Raw genomic sequence first — 17,630 nt, 5'->3', positions numbered from 1 at the left:
TCAGTCAGGGAGGGCAGGGTGACCTTGTCTGACTCCTCATCCTTCAGTCAGGAAGGGAAGGGTGACCCTGTCTGACTCCTCATCCTTCAGTCAGGGAGGTCAGGGTTACCCTGTCTGACTCCTCATCCTTCAGTCAGGGAGGGCAGGGTGACCTTGTCTGACTCCTCACCCTTCAGTCAGGGAGGGCAGGGTGACCCTGTCTGACTCCTCATCCTTCAGTCAGGGAGGGCAGGGTGACCCTGTCTGACTCCTCATCCTTCAGTCAGGGAGGGCAGGGTGACCCTGTCTGACTCCTCATCCTTCAGTCAGGGAGGGCAGGGTTACCCTGTTTGACTCCTCATCCTTCAGTCAGGGAGGGCAGGGTGACCTTGTCTGACTCCTCACCCTTCAGTCAGGGAGGGTAGGGTGACCCTGTCTTGCTCCTCACCCTTCAGTCAGGGAAGACAGGGTGACCCTGTCTGACTCCTCATCCTTCAGTCAGGGAGGGCAGGGTTACCCTGTCTGACTCCTCATCCTTCAGTCAGGGAGGGCAGGGTGACCCTGTCTGACTCCTCACCCTTCAGTCAGGGAGGGTAGGGTGACCCTGTCTGACTCCTCACCCTTCAGTCAGGGAGGGTAGGGTGACCCTGTCTTGCTCCTCACCCTTCAGTCAGGGAAGACAGGGTGACCCTGTCTAAAGAATACAAGAAGGAGCAGTGCAGTAGGCCTACTGGCCCATAATATGCATAAGTGTCTCAATCTTCTACTGGCCCATGCTAGGCAGGTCTACTTCCAACCCCACACTCAACCCACAAGCCCCATCCCCCATGACCTTGCTCTACTTGCAATTGAGGTCAATCTTCAGCGTCTATCCTACACTATCCTTCCCTCTTCCTTCATCTACCCTCTCTTCTTCTCCCAGGCTAGCCTCACTATCCTTCTCTCTCCTACTTCCGCAGTCTCCTCTTTTTTGTTGCTTTCTCCCCCCAGGCCTACGTTCATAAAACCAAAAAATATCCGGAAGGAGGAGCAGTAGGCCTACTGGCCCATGCTAGGCAGGTCTATAATTTAGATAAATGGTTCAGAGATCAGGCAAGTTAACAAATTAGATGCATGTGCAACACTTGGGTATCTTTTTTGTGGAAACGTTTCGCCACACAGTGGCTTCATCAGTCCTATACGAAGAAGAATGGTGAAGATCAGAAGGAGTTTGAGGTAATCAGTCCCTCAGCCTGAAGTCCATGTAATCAGTCCATGTATTTGTCTAACCTATTTTTGAAGCTAGTCAAGCTTGACAGAGCGAAACGTTGCCACAATAAAATGTCACATGCAGATTTCAACGTTCCTATTTTTTTCGCCATTTAACGTAACCTGACGTAATCTAACCCACCATTACCTAACTTAACTAGACCTAACTTAATCTAAATTGAAATTAAGAAAAAGCTTTAAAAATTAAGACTGGCGTTCTAAAACGAGAATGAACTGCGTTATCAGACGTATTTACGCTCCAGTGTTACCGTATTAAAGCCACTGTGTGGCTTTACAACGTTTTTCACTAAGCCAGAGCTTTATGTCTTATGAATGAATATCAAAATGGTATTTCTGTTATGGAACCGTTGATGCTAGACCTGTTGTACTATTGATTTGAAAGGTCATCATCGTAGAAGGAGAGTGAAAGGTCAGGTCTGGTCCTTGTTGAGACGTGTAATGGGAAGGTCACTGACTCCTTGTACACCATGTGTTTGGTGCCCTCTCACCTTTGAGTACAAGGAAGAGTAGGTGGTAGTACACTCACACCTTGCCACTGTGGTACACTCACACCTTGTTCTTGCCACTATGGTACACTCACACCTTGTTATTGCCACTATGGTACACTCACACCTTGTTATTGCCACTATGGTACACTCACACCTTGTTCTTGCCACTATGGTACACTCACACCTTGTTCTTGCCACTGTGGTACACTCACACCTTGTTCTTGCCACTGTGGTACACTCACACCTTGTTCTTGCCACTGTGGTACACTCACACCTTGTTCTTGCCACTGTGGTACACTCACACCTTGTTCTTGCCACTGTGGTACACTCACACCTTGTTCTTGCCACTGTGGTACACTCACACCTTGTGCTGCTACACACTGAAGGACATCACTAAATTCTTGTTGATATCATTTAGGGGTGTGAGTGACTGCGAAGCTAAGGACACAAGGCGCTGAGGATAAATCCTCATCACTAGTCTGAGGACATCCCTATGTACTACCACACACGTGTGCACTGCTGTTACATGAAGTGTGTGGACTCTTGTTACTTGACACGTGTGGAGGAGCACGCAGACACTACTCTTACATGACTCACGACACAGTATATTTCTCTTCTGACGTCATCTGTGGCAAGTCTTCGCACCACTTTGAGTCTCTGTAGGGAGACGCGCGAAGTCCGTGGTACAACGTGGACTATAAGGAGAATGAGCCTTTGTTTATATACGATGTTTTGCTCGTAGTAAAGATGTCCTTAGAGCGAGACGTGAGGCTGTAAGGAAGGGCTTACTCACTGTGTATAAGATTTGTCTTCCATATTACTGAGAGTCTTGCCCTCTCACGCTGGAGCCGGATAGGCTGCGGAATAAGCTTCTATCGGGACAACGTTACGCCCTGTGAAGAGCTTTATCGGGATTTATTAAAGCTCTATACAAAGCGACACGTTGTACCAATAAGAGCGTGTTCTGGTACGTGTGTGTTGTTTTCTGACACAACACATTCAAGTTGGCTTAGCACCAGTGTATGCTCGGGATGGCTCAAGTGAAGTGACTTGCGTCAGGCAGTCGTCCAGGCAAACTCAATACACAGTTTCAGGAGTAGATATGATAATGCCACAAGAGGTCAGAAATTAGTGATGCCGATCACACACACACACACAAAAAAACACACACACACACATACACACACACACACAAAACATACACACACACACACACACACACACACACACACACACACACACACACACACACACACACACACACACACACACACACACACACACACCATCATGGACCCACCAACAAACATCAATATAAAAGTACAGTGTTACAAACATCATTTCATTGATCAAGTAGTGACAGAAGTCCACTTAACGAGGTCAACATCTCAGATCAAAAGTGTCTGTCTGTCTGTCTGTCTGTCTCCTGTCTGTCTGTCTGTCTGCCTGTCTGTCTGTCTGCCTGTCTGCCTGCCTGTCTGTCTGTCTGTCTGTCTGTCTGTCTGTCTGTCTGTCTGTCTGTCTTCTGTCTGACTCTCTGTCTGTCTGTCTGTCTGTCTGTCTGTCTGTCTTCTGTCTGACTCTCTGTCTGTCTGTCTGTCTGTCTTCTGTCTGTCTGTCGGTTTTCTGTCTGCCTGTCTGTCTGTCTGTCTGTCTGTCTGTCTGTCTGTCTGTCTGTCTGCCTGTCTGTCTGTCTGCCTGTCTGTCTGTCTGTCTGTCTCCTGTCTGTCTGTCTGTCTGTCTGCCTGTCTGTCTGTCTGCCTGTCTGCCTGTCTGTGTCTGTCTGTATGTCTGTTTGTCTGTATATATATATATATATATATATATATATATATATATATATATATATATATATATATATATATATATATATATATACATACAATATGACCACAATAAAAATTAGTAATAATCCAAGGGATTTCGTGATTTCTCACATTATCAAGTAACAGTAAAAATAACAGAACAAGAGAAGACTTATAAACCTGAGATATGACCTCACGTGTGACCTCACGTGTGGCCTTACACGTGACCTTACATATGACCTTACTGAGCGTGGGAATTCCTTTCCACTATAGTGAGGGTCTCTTAGTCAAGTTACTTGTCAGTTTATAATCCTCACAAATTACCTTCGTGAACAAAGAATCTAGCTTATACAGTCCTGGACTTATGTTCAAATTGCAATATAGGTTCATTATCTTTATTATCAGTGCTTTACTATCATTTTTTGCATTAATTTTGTTACTTGTCTATGTATAAAAAATGTCTCACAAAATCGTAATGACACGATTGCCAACAAACCACACCACGGACGGGATTTGAACGCGACGGTCTGGAGTTTTGAGACTCTCTGACCGCGGGTATAGCCCTTGTGGCTTAGCGCTTCTTTTTGATTATAATAATCTGACCGCGGGTTCAAATCCCGCCCGTGGTATGGTTTATAAAAAATGTCTTTGGTAAGTATTTTAGTTAATAAATGAATATATGTTTTTAATTAAATATTAGAATGTATAAAGAAATATTGTAATTTAACAATAAATATTGGATTTTGCAAGTTAGTATTTGTATTTATAAATAAATATTTGATTTTTCTATATAACTTTTGAATTAGCAAATAGATATTTTTTTTTTTTTGTAAATATTCGAACTTAATATTTTTTTGCAATGAATTTTTTAAATTGGCAGTTTAAAAAAAAATCTCAACTTAAATTTTAAAAATGAAGTACTCGAACTGATAGTTTCAAAATCTACTCCGTAATGAACTGGAAATTATCAACAACAACAAACGCTTGGTTGCCATGGCGACGGAAGACGCTTGAGGGGGGGTCCTGGGGGAGGGGCGAGGATGGGATATAAGGGGAAGGAGGATGACAATAACATCAGTAGTGTTGACTCATAACAAGGGAAAGTGTTGTCCCTCGTAATTAAGACCGGAGGCGCGTCGTACCGGTGAGCAATTGGGTCATTACCTTCCTGATCAACTTATGGAGAGTCATCCTGGCTCAATAATGATGTTAATCACGTCCTTGTTTGTTAACATAGACTTGAGGGGGAGGGAAAAGTCTGTGAATTAGATTTCCCCTTGGAGATATTTATGGCAGTGATAGGCTTGCGATCCAGGGAACTGAGGCTGCCTTCCCCTTCCTTGGATCAAACCCGAGTGCATCCCATTCCCCAAGTACTTATGACCCACCGTAGCTTCACCCCCCCCCCCATGAATGTAATAATTCAATACCAGTTTATATTTATATTTTTGGGTCGACATTTTGTTTATATATATATATATATATATATATATATATATATATATATATATATATATATATATATATATATATATATATATATATATATATATATATATACCGTTTATATATACCTTTAACCTCCTTAATGGGGATTAATGAAATTAATGATGGGTAGGCCTATAGTTTAACTATTACTGTATTACCCCCATTACGTCATTGCCTCGTTATAACGGTCAGATCAATACACACATCCTTGGATGCTGGTAAAGAACTCTTGATCCGAGGAGGTAGAGCTTCCCTCCTCTTAGATCAAACCTGATTACCTCTCATATGCTGCTATGTATGATAATTTATGTTACTTTATGTATATGTACCTATACCTGAATAAACTTACTAACGGGTTTAATATTTTCCAATTTGAAATAAATAATTTTGACTTTTTTTTTTTGGGGGGGGTTGAGGTTATCCTAGGTAACTTATACTATGATCATTGTACTTATGTGTATAATTATGTGCCTATTTGAACCATTACACAAATTTATAATGAATAATTCTTCAATTTTGACTGGTGAAGGGTTCTTGATCCAGTGGCAGTGCTGTGTGACCCTGGTGGGTTTAGCGCTTAGTTTTGATTATATTAATCTTGATCCAGTGAATTGGAGCGCTCCCCCATGAAATTAATAAATGAAATAATCGTAAAATCACATAAATTTTCTTAATAAATCATATATGGCACCGAACCAGAGCACAGCCAACACTAGGCTTGGTTTTGTCGTCTTTTCTCTACCAGTCATTTAAATTCTTTTCATGATCTTTCATCTTTGGTTTATTAGTAAAATTAGTATAGTTTTGTATGTGTGAGAGTTATTCTAACTTTACTTAGCATACCCACAGAATTAACCTCCCACTCCCAAGAGTCTGCTCATTTTGTTGGAGCCACAATAGACATGTGGCTCCTGTATAATGGATGTTTTTCCTGTAATTCTTTGTCACTCGAGACAGTTTTCCTGTCACTGCATTATGCAGGATATTTTTTTTTCTTGTATACAGCATCACTTGGATGTCTTTCCTGTCATGCTCCATTATATTAGATAAGTTGATAATGTGATGTAATCAGTTAGCTTATTTTCTTCCTTCCCTACCTACTACTTATTTCATTCTTTCCCTGCAGCAAGGGATGCCGCCTCTCAGGCCCGTATTAGCCCTGAAGGCAAGGTGTGCCCAGGTTCTGGCCTCCACCCTGGCTGCCGCTTTCGTCAGAGTGGCTGGAGGCGGCATCTGTGGTGCTGCCAAGAGTCTTGTTGGGCGGCCCAAGAAATCAGGAGGCTCCAGGAAACCTGTGAGATTATAAATATACTTCATAACTAATTCATAAATTGGAGATGTAACTTAGACGATGTTTCGGTCCTTCCTGGACTTTTGTCAAAATGAACAAAAACGTCATTTTTTTTTTTATCTCCAGTTTGTGGCGTAGTTGTGTATTGTTCCAACCGTGTGAATGTAGATTAGTTGAAAGTTGTCCTAGTCAAGGTATTGTAATTTGTATTCTTCATTAGTACAGTTTATTACGCAGTTTATAAACTTATTCTCACTGGGATATAAAATAGAGGGATTCTTTGCGTTTGGGTATTCAGATAGTTGTGTGTATATATATATATATATATATATATATATATATATATATATATATATATATATATATATATATATATATATGTATATATATACCTAGGTAGTAGGTTGGTAGACAGCAACCGCCCAGGGAGGTACTACCGTCCTGCCAAGTGAGTGTAAAACGTAAGCCTGTAATTGTTTTACACGATGGTAGGATTGCTGGTGTTTTTTCTGTCTCATAAACATGCAAGGTTTCAGGTACGTCTTGCTACTTCTGCTTACACTTAGGTCACACTACACATACATGTACAAGCATATGTATACACACCCCTCTGGGTTTTCTTCTATTTTCTTACTAGCTCTTGTTCTTGTTTATTTCCTCTTATCTCCATGGGGAAGTGGAACAGAATTCTTCCTCCGTAAGCTATGCGTGTTGTAAGAGGCGACTAAAATGCCAGGAGCAAGGGGCTAGTAACCCCTTCTCCTGTATATATTACTAAATATGAAAGGAGAAACTTTTGTTTTTCCTTTTGGGCCACCCCACCTCGGTGGGATACGGCTGGTGTGTTGAAAGAAATATATATATATATATATATTTCATACTAATAATCTAATATGGCTTCTACTACTTATTACAAGCATGAGCTTTAAAACCGCAAGAATAATATTAAGTGCATATGTGGGAAATTTCCTGCAGGGGGTTTACAGGGTATTACCTGAGTTATTTACTGCAAGTAATTTGGGTGAGGTAAGTGGGACTCAGTCACAGTAGGTCGCCGAACTGTCACTCCCTCGATGCCCACTCCCTACCACTCTCACAAAAAAAGGCTAGACCTAACATTAAATTAATAAGTACAGTATTAAACATTAATACCAATAATGCTAAATTATGAAATAATGTAGAATGTATATCATTTTAGGACCTGACTGTTAGAAATGGTTAATGGGAATATTTTTACAGAGACTAGGGAAGGTTTTCTCCTAACCATATCATTAGAACAATAAATTTTATACAAATTAGCTTACCATTTGTCACAGGAAGACACTTAATTCTGATGGAACACATCCTAACATTACCCTCACAGCTAGAATTTACGATAGCCAACGCAAAAACTACTGTACATTATGGATAAGCGTCACTTAGCTAAGACGTGCTCCTAGCAGAATTGGTGTCCTCTATTTTTCCGTCCTTGTTGCCGAATTGTAAGGGTGTTCCACACTATCCCAATTTTTTCAGTGGGAACGTGTCACCAATTTCTAAATTACAGATTGAAGCTGATATACACCAATTGATCTTCGAGGACACCTAATTACATTACACAATTCAGACCAGTTTTCACACGTTAAATTCATAATGGCGTCTCCTCTGCGGCGTCACTCAAGTTTAATGTGTTTATTATGCACCCCATACCCATCCTGTGGGCGGTAGTCAAAAGATTACAGTGGTACATAATGGGTCCAGGGACTGGACTCCAAAGTTTTGATAGCTGAGCAAGTTACAGAGGTAATGAACTCACAATTACAAAGGTAATGAACTCACAATTTACAAAGGTAATGAACTCCAGGTAGGTCTGGTCACAATCATGACAAGTTACAAAGGTATTTACAGATTACAGAGGTACGTAATGGGTCCAGGGACTGGGCCCCCAAAGTTTTGATACCTGAACTAGGTACAAAGGTAATGAACTCACAAGTTACAAAGGTAATGAATCCTGTAAGAATGGTTACTTACGTTTATACATGGCTACAGGCTGTTCTTCCTCCCCTTCACTTAAAATTTCTCGAAGGGTCCAAATAGCATCACATTTTAAGATGTAATTATTATTTATTCATTTACATGTTCTACATTTAGAAAAATTATGTAAAAATTTTCCACAGTATAGTTAAAATTCTTATTTTGTTTATAGATGTAAGAGGTATTCACGGAAATAATGTTTTTAACCTGATAGGTGGCAAGAGTCGCTGAGGGTATCTTAGGCAGCAACCCGACCGCTCAGATTCTCAAGGTGCAGCAGTACGTGGGGCAGGGCGTGCCCAAGGACCGTCGGCAGGAGCTGCTTCACCAGGTGCTTCTGCTGGTGACGCAGATGATGACCCAGCTGAATCGGAAAAAGAAAACCAAGAACTCGAGCTTCGACCTGACGGTTCAGAAGCTTGGACAAGCGCTGAGCTACGCCCTAGGTACTCTACTCGATTCCACGGTCACTAAATTAGATTTGAGACCACTTATTCACCACACTATTAAATGGGTTTCCACGTGCAAGCTTAATAATCGTGATCCGAAGGAAACGAATGCAATTGACGCGACGAAAATAGAGAACATACTTATCAAACTGTTCGGCGAAAATGTGCGAAAGCTGGATAGTCTCGTGTCGATACAGTGGCCCCACTTGGTGTCTGGAGAAGTCATAAAGATAATTGGCAGTCATTGCAGGAATCTTCGTCGTCTGGAATTAGCGTGTAAGTGTGACGCCACTGCCGCTATGAACGACGTGAAGGAGGACCCAGCTGTGGCCAGGCTGGAGAGAGAACTCATGAATTCTCTTGGAGCCCTGTATGACCGAGCACCCGGAGATTTCTCAGGTACGAAGCCTGGGGGTTGTCCTCACTTGCAGGCACTGGTGCTACCCAGGCTAGACGACGAAGAAGGAACCCTGGCGTCACATGTGGCACGCGCGCTCTGCTCTCTAAGGGAACTCGAAGTCATCTCCGGCGCCCCGATGCTAGTGAGCCTTGGCATGTTGAAAAATCAGAGACATCCTCCACAGAAGCTGAATTTAAAGCACTTAAGCGATATTGATACGTACAATAGGCGACCCATGCCAGATTTAACGTATTTAACAAAACTTTTACCACATCTCAGTAACATCGAGCTTATTGTCTCTCAAACAATCACTAAAGCAGTAACCGAAAACTTTCTCAGTGTCAAATCATTAAAAATTGCACAGGCCGACTTTCACCTCAGTGTTCGCCGCTTCAAGTACCTGGAAACTCTCGATATCAACCTGGAATTCCAAGTTGCTTGGCCTTTACTGTTTACCCTAAGCCGCGGCCGAGTACAGATTAAAGACCTTACACTCCGTCACTCAACTTTCCAAGTTGCGCAAGAGTACGAAGGCTCTCTGAAGTTCCCTACACTCAAATCTTTCACTCTTGTTCGTTCTAGTTTCATCGAGTACAACGCGTTCAAAAACCTTGTCATGGGCGCCCCCAACCTTGTCAACCTCTTCGTCACGCTCTCAGACGACAGGAATTATATGGTAGATGAGTTTCGCGATGATTTGATCATGAGTGTGGCTCCTCTCCTCTCTAATCTTGAGAGCTTCACGGCTGAGTGCCAGTATAAACATAATCTTTACAACCAACTTAACTGCATTTTAACCATCGATTCTGTCAACGTCTTGTGCGCCAACTGTCCCTTTCTTAAGTTCCTCGGTCACCTGGATGTTTGGGACCTCGATGATAAAGATGTTAATGAGTTAAACGACCGTGTGAGGGTTAATAACTGGGACTTGCAGGTGGTGTAAACGTGTCTTCTTTGATTTTGTTATATTCGCCTTTGGTGGTCTTTCAGCGCTGATGTTAGGTTAGGTTAGGTAAGGTTTGTCAGGAAGTAGGACAGGTGTTTCCTGACGCGGGTCTTAGTCATATGATGACCTGCAACTGGAGCTTTTGGTCATCTGACCGAGGCCTTCTACAGGCTTACCGGTCCAACCCTTTAAAAATTATGGAATTAGATTCTTTTTAGTGCGTATTAATAGCGCTAACGTGTTTGTAAACTTTCCAGTAAGACAAAAGTAGAACGGAACTTTTCGCTCAAGCTAAAGCTTTTAAAAGCTGAAGATTGAGACACTTATGCAACATATGGGAATCTTTATTGAGGAAACGTTTCGCCACACAGTAGCTTCATCAGTCCAATACAAAGCAGAAAGGTGTAAAGGAGGAGGAGTTGAGGTAATCAGTCCCTAAGTCTGTCGGTTTTTTAACCATTTATCACTTTTAAAAGCTCCTTGCGCGAGACCTCGTTATTATAGTGCCATACCATCCTTGTCTTTTAGTTTCTTATCGTGTCCATACTTTGAACCTTCCTAGTTACTGCTTATAAATTGTTTGTGGAGTAATCGTAAACTAGGTGGGAAAACTGTATTTTTTTTTTTCAACAAGTCGGCCGTCTCCCACCGAGGCAGGGTTATCGTAAGGGTTCTTGAATGGAGATATCACAGGTTGAAAGTAGACACACTTGTAGGATGGTAGATATATTGTCAGACTGAGATGGGAGATGGAGCCCGGTGCCAAGCCTGTTCACGTCTTGTAGGTCTGCCGCCGAGTGAGAGCGGGACAAAGGGATCACTGCCCATGTGTATGCCCATGACGTCACTCCAAGCCAAAGGCCTACGAGGGATCTCGTGTCTAAAGCACATGGAGGATACTAATATGCTATGCTATATAATACAGGGAATACAGGGATCAGCAACTATGCTGACAGGGTGACCCAAAAAAGAAAGAAAATCCCCAAAAAGAAAATACTTTCAAAAAGAAAATGTTATTACTTAAAAATAATGACATTGTTGCTTGCATGTAGGTATATGATCATAGATGCGACTCTAGTTCTGATCATTCGTGTAGTTCTCAACAGATGGTGTTACAAGTACTTCAAGTTTGTGGTCACCTTTTTTAGTCAGGCAATGTACACCTCTGTACATTTAGAGAGGTGAACTTGTACACATGCGTACTGATTATACCTTGTTCTTTAACACTATAATTTGCCTAGTAAATGCACACGTAGGGTTAAGTCCCTGGACTCATTATGTGACTATTAATTTTTAATTCAATAAAATGCAATGTATAATTGACAAAAGATTAATTTACTTTTTTTTTATAATTTATGATTATACTATTACTAATAATGATTTTTTTTATTGCAATTTGGTATAACATTTGTAATAATTTAACGCCTTGAATATAAAATTGTTAACTGAATTTACTTAAAATGGCGTGAAATTATTTGTTTTATTACAATTAAAAATTATAAGATAATAATTTACATAAACCTGCTAAGTTCATTGAACTATCCCAGCAGAAAAAAAAGTAATTTACACATGTTACTACTTAAGACAACCGTAAAAAATCCGAACTTGTGTCAGTCACCTGAATAAACTTACACTAGGTACAGTTTATTAGAATTGTAAATGCCATATTACTAATTTTGTGAGCTTGTCTTGAAAATCAGCTTCAATCGCCATGAGAGAAAATGGATCAGGGATGCACCTTATAGGATGTCTAATGTAAATTACCTACAGTACAAAAACTATCATTATTATTATTATATTAATGGGGAAATAATAAAATATTATATTCATGGGGAAACACTAATGGGTGATACTTTTATGGGTGATACTAGTACCTGGAGAACTGGTGGTACTCAAGTTGATGAGAAGAATTGGAGAATAGCTCCAGGGTAGTGTATTTGACGACCTGACTATTTTATGACTCACGAAATCGTAATGACACGATTGCAAACAAACCATACGACGGGCGGGGATAGAACCCGCGATCAGAGAGTCTCAAAACTCCAGACCGTGGCGACGGTCTGGAGTTTTGAGACTCTGATCGCGAGTTCTATCCCCACCAATGGTATGGCTTGACTATTTTATCCTAGGTTAATTTTCACAATGTTACTGTCAGCTCCAGGGTAGTGTATTCGACGATCTGACTGCATTTTATTCTAGGTTAATTTACACAATGTTACTTTATTATTATTATTAAAGATTCGCCGGTATTCTCCCGGCCCGGGCTTTAAACCAATTATATATATATATATATATATATATATATATATATATATATATATATATATATATATATATATATATATATATATATATATATATATATATATTCAACAAGTCGGCCGTCTCCCACCGAGGCAGGGTGACCCAAAAAAGAAAGAAAATCCCCAAAAAGAAAATACTTTCATCATCATTCAACACTTTCACCACACTCGCACATTATCACTGTTTTTGCAGAGGTGCTCAGAATACAACAGTCTAGAAGCATACACATATAAAGATACACAACATATCCCTCCAAACTGCCAATATCCCAAACCCCTCCTTTAAAGTGCAGGCATTGTACTTCCCATTTCCAGGACTCAAGTCCGACTATATGAAAATAACCGGTTTCCCTGAATCCCTTCACTAAATATTACCCTGCTCACACTCCAACAGATCGTCAGGTCCCAAGTACCATTCGTCTCCATTCACTCCTATCTAACACGCTCACGCACGCTTGCTGGAAGTCCAAGCCCCTTACCCACAAAACCTCCTTTACCCCCTCTCTCCAACCCTTTCGAGGACGACCCCTACCCCGCCTTCCTTCCCCTATAGATTTATATGCTTTCCATGTCATTCTACTTTGATCCATTCTCTCTAAATGACCAAACCACCTCAACAACCCCTCTTCTGCCCTCTGACTAATACTTTTATTAACTCCACATCTTCTCCTAATTTCCACACTCCGAATTTTCTGCATAATATTTACACCACACATTGCCCTTAAACAGGACATCTCCACTGCCTCCAACCGTCTCCTCGCTGCTGCATTTACCACCCAAGCTTCACACCCATATAAGAGTGTTGGTACTACTATACTTTCATACATTCCCTTCTTTGCCTCCATAGATAACGTTTTTTGACTCCACATATACCTCAACGCACCACTCGCCTTTTTTCCCTCATCAATTCTATGATTAACCTCATCCTTCATAAATCCATATATATATATATATATATATATATATATATATATATATATATATATATATATAAATATATATATATATATATATATATATATATATATATATATATATGGGGAACAATGGGCTAGTAACCCCTTTTCCTGTAAAAATTACTAAAAAGAATAATAAGAAGAAAATTGTCAAAGTGGGAAGTCTGAATGTGCGTGGATGTTGTGCAGATGATAAGAAAGAGATGATTGTGGATGTTTTGAATGAGAAGAAGCTGGATGTCCTGGCTTTAAGTGAAACAAAGCTGAAGGGGGTGGGAGAGTTTCAGTGGAGAGGAATAAATGGGATTAGGTCAGGGGTTTCAAATAGAGTTAGAGCTAAAGAAGGAGTAGCAATAATGTTGAAGGATAAGCTATGGCAGGAAAAGAGGGACTATAAATGTATTAATTCAAGGATTATGTGGAGTAAAATAAAGATTGGATGTGAAAAGTGGGTTATAATAAGCGTGTATGCACCTGGAGAAGAGAGAAGTGTAGAGGAGAGAGAGAGATTTTGGGAAATGTTGAGTGAATGCGTGGGGAGTTTTGAATCAAGTGTGAGAGTAATGGTGGTTGGGGATTTCAATGCTAAAGTGGGTAAAAATGTTATGGAGGGAGTAGTAGGTAAATTTGGGGTGCCAGGGGTAAATGTAAATGGGGAGCCTTTAATTGAGCTATGTGTAGAAAGAGATTTGGTAATAAGTAATACATATTTATGAAAAAGAGGATAAATAAATATACAAGGTATGATGTAGCACGTAATGAAAGTAGTTTATTAGATTATGTATTGGTGGATAAAAGGTTGATGGGTAGGCTCCAGGATGTACATGTTTATAGATGGGCAACTGGTATATCGGATCATTATTTAGTTGTAGCTACAGTTAGAGTAAGAGGTAGATGGGAAAAGAGGAAGGTGGCAACAACAAGTAAGAGGGAGGTGAAAGTGTATAAACTAAGGGAGGAGGAAGTTCGGGTGAGATATAAGCGACTATTGGCAGAAAGGTGGGCTAGTGCAAAGATGAGTAGTGGGGGGGTTGAAGAGGGTTGGATGAGTTTTAAAAATGCAGTATTAGAATGTGGGGCAGAAGTTTGTGGTTATAGGAGGGTGGGGGCAGGAGGAAAGAGGAGTGATTGGTGGAATGATGAAGTAAAGGGTGTGATAAAAGAGAAAAAGGTAGCTTATGAGAGGTTTTTACAAAGCAGAAGTGTTATAAGAAGAGCAGAGTATATGGAGAGTAAAAGAAAGGTGAAGAGAGTGGTGAGAGAGTGCAAAAGGAGAGCAGATGATAGAGTGGGACAGGCACTGTCAAGAAATTTTAATGAAAATAAGAAAAAAAATTGGAGTGAGTTAAACAAGTTAAGAAAGCCTAGGGAAAGTATGGATTTGTCAGTTAAAAACAGAGTAGGAGAGTTAGTAGATGGGGAGAGGGAGGTATTAGGTAGATGGCGAGAATATTTTGAGGAACTTTTAAATGTTAAGGAAGAAACAGAGGCAGTAATTTCATGCACTGGTCAGGGAGGTATACCATCTTTTAGGAGTGAAGAAGAGCAGAATGTAAGTGTGGGGGAGGTACGTGAGGCATTACGCAAAATGAAAGGGGGTAAAGCAGCTGGAACTGATGGGATCATGACAGAAATGTTAAAAGCAGGGGGGATATAGTGTTGGAGTGGTTGGTACTTTTGTTTAATAAATGTATGAAAGACGGGAAGGTACCTAGGGATTGGCAGAGAGCATGTATAGTCCCTTTATATAAAGGGAAGGGGGACAAAAGAGATTGTAAAAATTATAGAGGAATAAGTTTACTGAGTATACCAGGAAAAGTGTACGGTAGGGTTATAATTGAAAGAATTAGAGGTAAGACAGAATGTAGGATTGCAGATGAGCAAGGAGGTTTCAGAGTTGGTAGGGGATGTGTAGATCAAGTGTTTACATTGAAGCATATATGTGAACAGTATTTAGATAAAGGTAGGGAAGTTTTTATTGCATTTATGGATTTAGAAAAGGCATATGATAGAGTGGATAGAGGAGCAATGTGGCAGATGTTGCAAGTATATGGAATAGGTGGTAAGTTATTAAATGCTGTAAAGAGTTTTTATGAGGATAGTGAGGCTCAGGTTAGGGTGTGTAGAAGAGAGGGAGACTACTTCCCAGTAAAAGTAGGTCTTAGACAGGGATGTGTAATGTCACCATGGTTGTTTAATATATTTATAGATGGGGTTGTAAAGGAAGTAAATGCAAGGGTGTTCGGGAGAGGGGTGGGATTAAATTTTGGGGAATCAAATTCAAAATGGGAATTGACACAGTTACTTTTTGCTGATGATACTGTGCTTATGGGAGATTCTAAAGAAAAATTGCGAAGGTTAGTGGATGAGTTTGAGAATGTGTGTAAAGGTAGAAAGTTGAAAGTGAACATAGAAAAGAGTAAGGTGATGAGGGTGTCAAATGATTTAGATAAAGAAAAATTGGATATCAAATTGGGGAGGAGGAGTATGGAAGAAGTGAATGTTTTCAGATACTTGGGAGTTGACATGTCGGCGGATGGATTTATGAAGGATGAGGTTAATCATAGAATTGATGAGGGAAAAAAGGTGAGTGGTGCGTTGAGGTATATGTGGAGTCAAAAAACGTTATCTATGGAGACAAAGAAGGGAATGTATGAAAGTATAGTAGTACCAACACTCTTATATGGGTGTGAAGCTTGGGTGGTAAATGCAGCAGCGAGGAGATAGTTGGAGGCAGTGGAGATGTCCTGTTTAAGGGCAATGTGTGGTGTAAATATTATGCAGAAAATTCGGAGTGTGGAAATTAGGAGAAGGTGTGGAGTTAATAAAAGTATTAGTCAGAGGGCAGAAGAGGGGTTGTTGAGGTGGTTTGGTCATTTAGAGAGAATGGATCAAAGTAGAATGACATGGAAAGCATATAAATCTATAGGGGAAGGAAGGCGGGATAGGGGTCATCCTCAAAAGGGTTGGAGAGAGGGGCTAAAGGAGGTTTTGTGGGCAAGGGGCTTGGACTTCCAGCAAGCGTGCGTGAGCGTGTTAGATAGGAGTGAATGGAGACGAATGGTACTTGGGACCTGACGATCTGTTGGAGTGTGAGCAGGGTAATATTTAGTGAAGGGATTCAGGGAAACCGGTTATTTTCATATAGTCGGACTTGAGTCCTGGAAATGGGAAGTACAATGCCTGCACTTTAAAGGAGGGGTTTGGGATATTGGCAGTTTGGAGGGATATGTTGTGTATCTTTATATGTGTATGCTTCTAAACTGTTGTATTCTGAGCACCTCTGCAAAAACAGTGATAATGTGCGAGTGTGGTGAAAGTGTTGAATGATGATGAAAGTATTTTCTTTTTGGGAATTTTCTTTCTTTTTTGGGTCACCCTGCCTCGGTGGGAGACGGCCGACTTGTTGAAAAAAAATAAATGGGGAGTGCCAAACCCATTAGTCATTATTATTACTATTTGTTATTATTATTATTATTATTATATTTGGTGGGAAGCGTTAAATCCGTTGGGGGTCATACAGTGCCTCGGGTGAAGGGAGGCAGTTAGTTTTGATCCAAAAAAAGGGAGATCAGATCCACCTTCTTGGATCAAGATTCCATCACCAGTGTCAAGGAACCTCACTTGGGGGGATCAGAAAGATCATGGAAACTGTTGTGCACTGCAGCAACAGAATCAATTGTTGTGGGTCAGACTAGTGACTCGTTTGAGAACACAGTATACACTAGACAGCCTTCTTGTCAGAGGTCAGATGACATGACCTCTCAGGTAGCAAATTCACAATCCCTCTTAAACAGCACTGTAAGGAATACAATGGGTGGACTCCCCTACAGTTAAGATAGCAGTGAGTAAAGGCCAATATTTTAATCAGTATAAGTGCTAAACCCATAGGGGTCACATGGTGCTTATGTAATGAGTTATTCAGAATTGATCCACAGGATAACCAAACAGCTAATTAGCACTGATGCAGTGTGTGTAGGAGCTTCATAACCAGCATCTTGTCAGAGCATAGCGTAAAGGTTAATTTTTTTCAAAATTTAGGAAAATTCTGATTATTAAAGATATTCCAGTACCATTTTGTGCATAATACACAGATAACCCGCACATAGGATAATGAAACTTATGGCGATGTTTTGATCCAACTTGGACCATTAACTAGTCAATAGTTAATGGTCCATGTGACTAGTTAATGATCTAAGTCGGATTGAAATGTCACCATAAGTATCATTCTCCTATGTGCAGG

General features: G+C 40.5%; 1 protein-coding gene across 1 annotated transcript; it reads left to right on the top strand.

Moving 5' to 3' along the window:
• The first annotated feature begins 4,597 nt into the window (after window positions 1-4,597).
• Window positions 4,598-12,272, top strand: LOC128698261 (uncharacterized). The gene is made up of 3 exons (XM_053790455.2): window positions 4,598-4,685; window positions 6,156-6,323; window positions 8,548-12,272. Exons 2-3 carry the CDS (start codon window positions 6,162-6,164, stop codon window positions 10,123-10,125), a joined length of 1,740 nt encoding a protein of 579 aa, XP_053646430.1. The 5' UTR covers window positions 4,598-4,685; window positions 6,156-6,161; the 3' UTR covers window positions 10,126-12,272.
• Window positions 12,273-17,630: the final 5,358 nt, after the last annotated feature.

This window comes from Cherax quadricarinatus, chromosome 63 (assembly GCF_038502225.1).
Source record: "Cherax quadricarinatus isolate ZL_2023a chromosome 63, ASM3850222v1, whole genome shotgun sequence".
In the NCBI taxonomy this organism is placed as follows: Eukaryota; Metazoa; Arthropoda; class Malacostraca; order Decapoda; family Parastacidae; genus Cherax; species Cherax quadricarinatus.
The sequence above is the reverse complement of the archived record's forward strand: the minus strand, read 5'-3'. Positions and strand labels throughout refer to the sequence as shown.

Excerpts from the sequence above, each read along its gene's own strand:
- LOC128698261 (XM_053790455.2), top strand. The coding sequence starts at position 6,162 with ATGCCGCCTCTCAGGCCCGTATTAGCCCTGAAGGCAAGGTGTGCCCAG. Across the intron at positions 6,324-8,547 it reads CAGGAGGCTCCAGGAAACCT|GTGGCAAGAGTCGCTGAGGG; the intron begins GTGAGATTATAA and ends TTAACCTGATAG.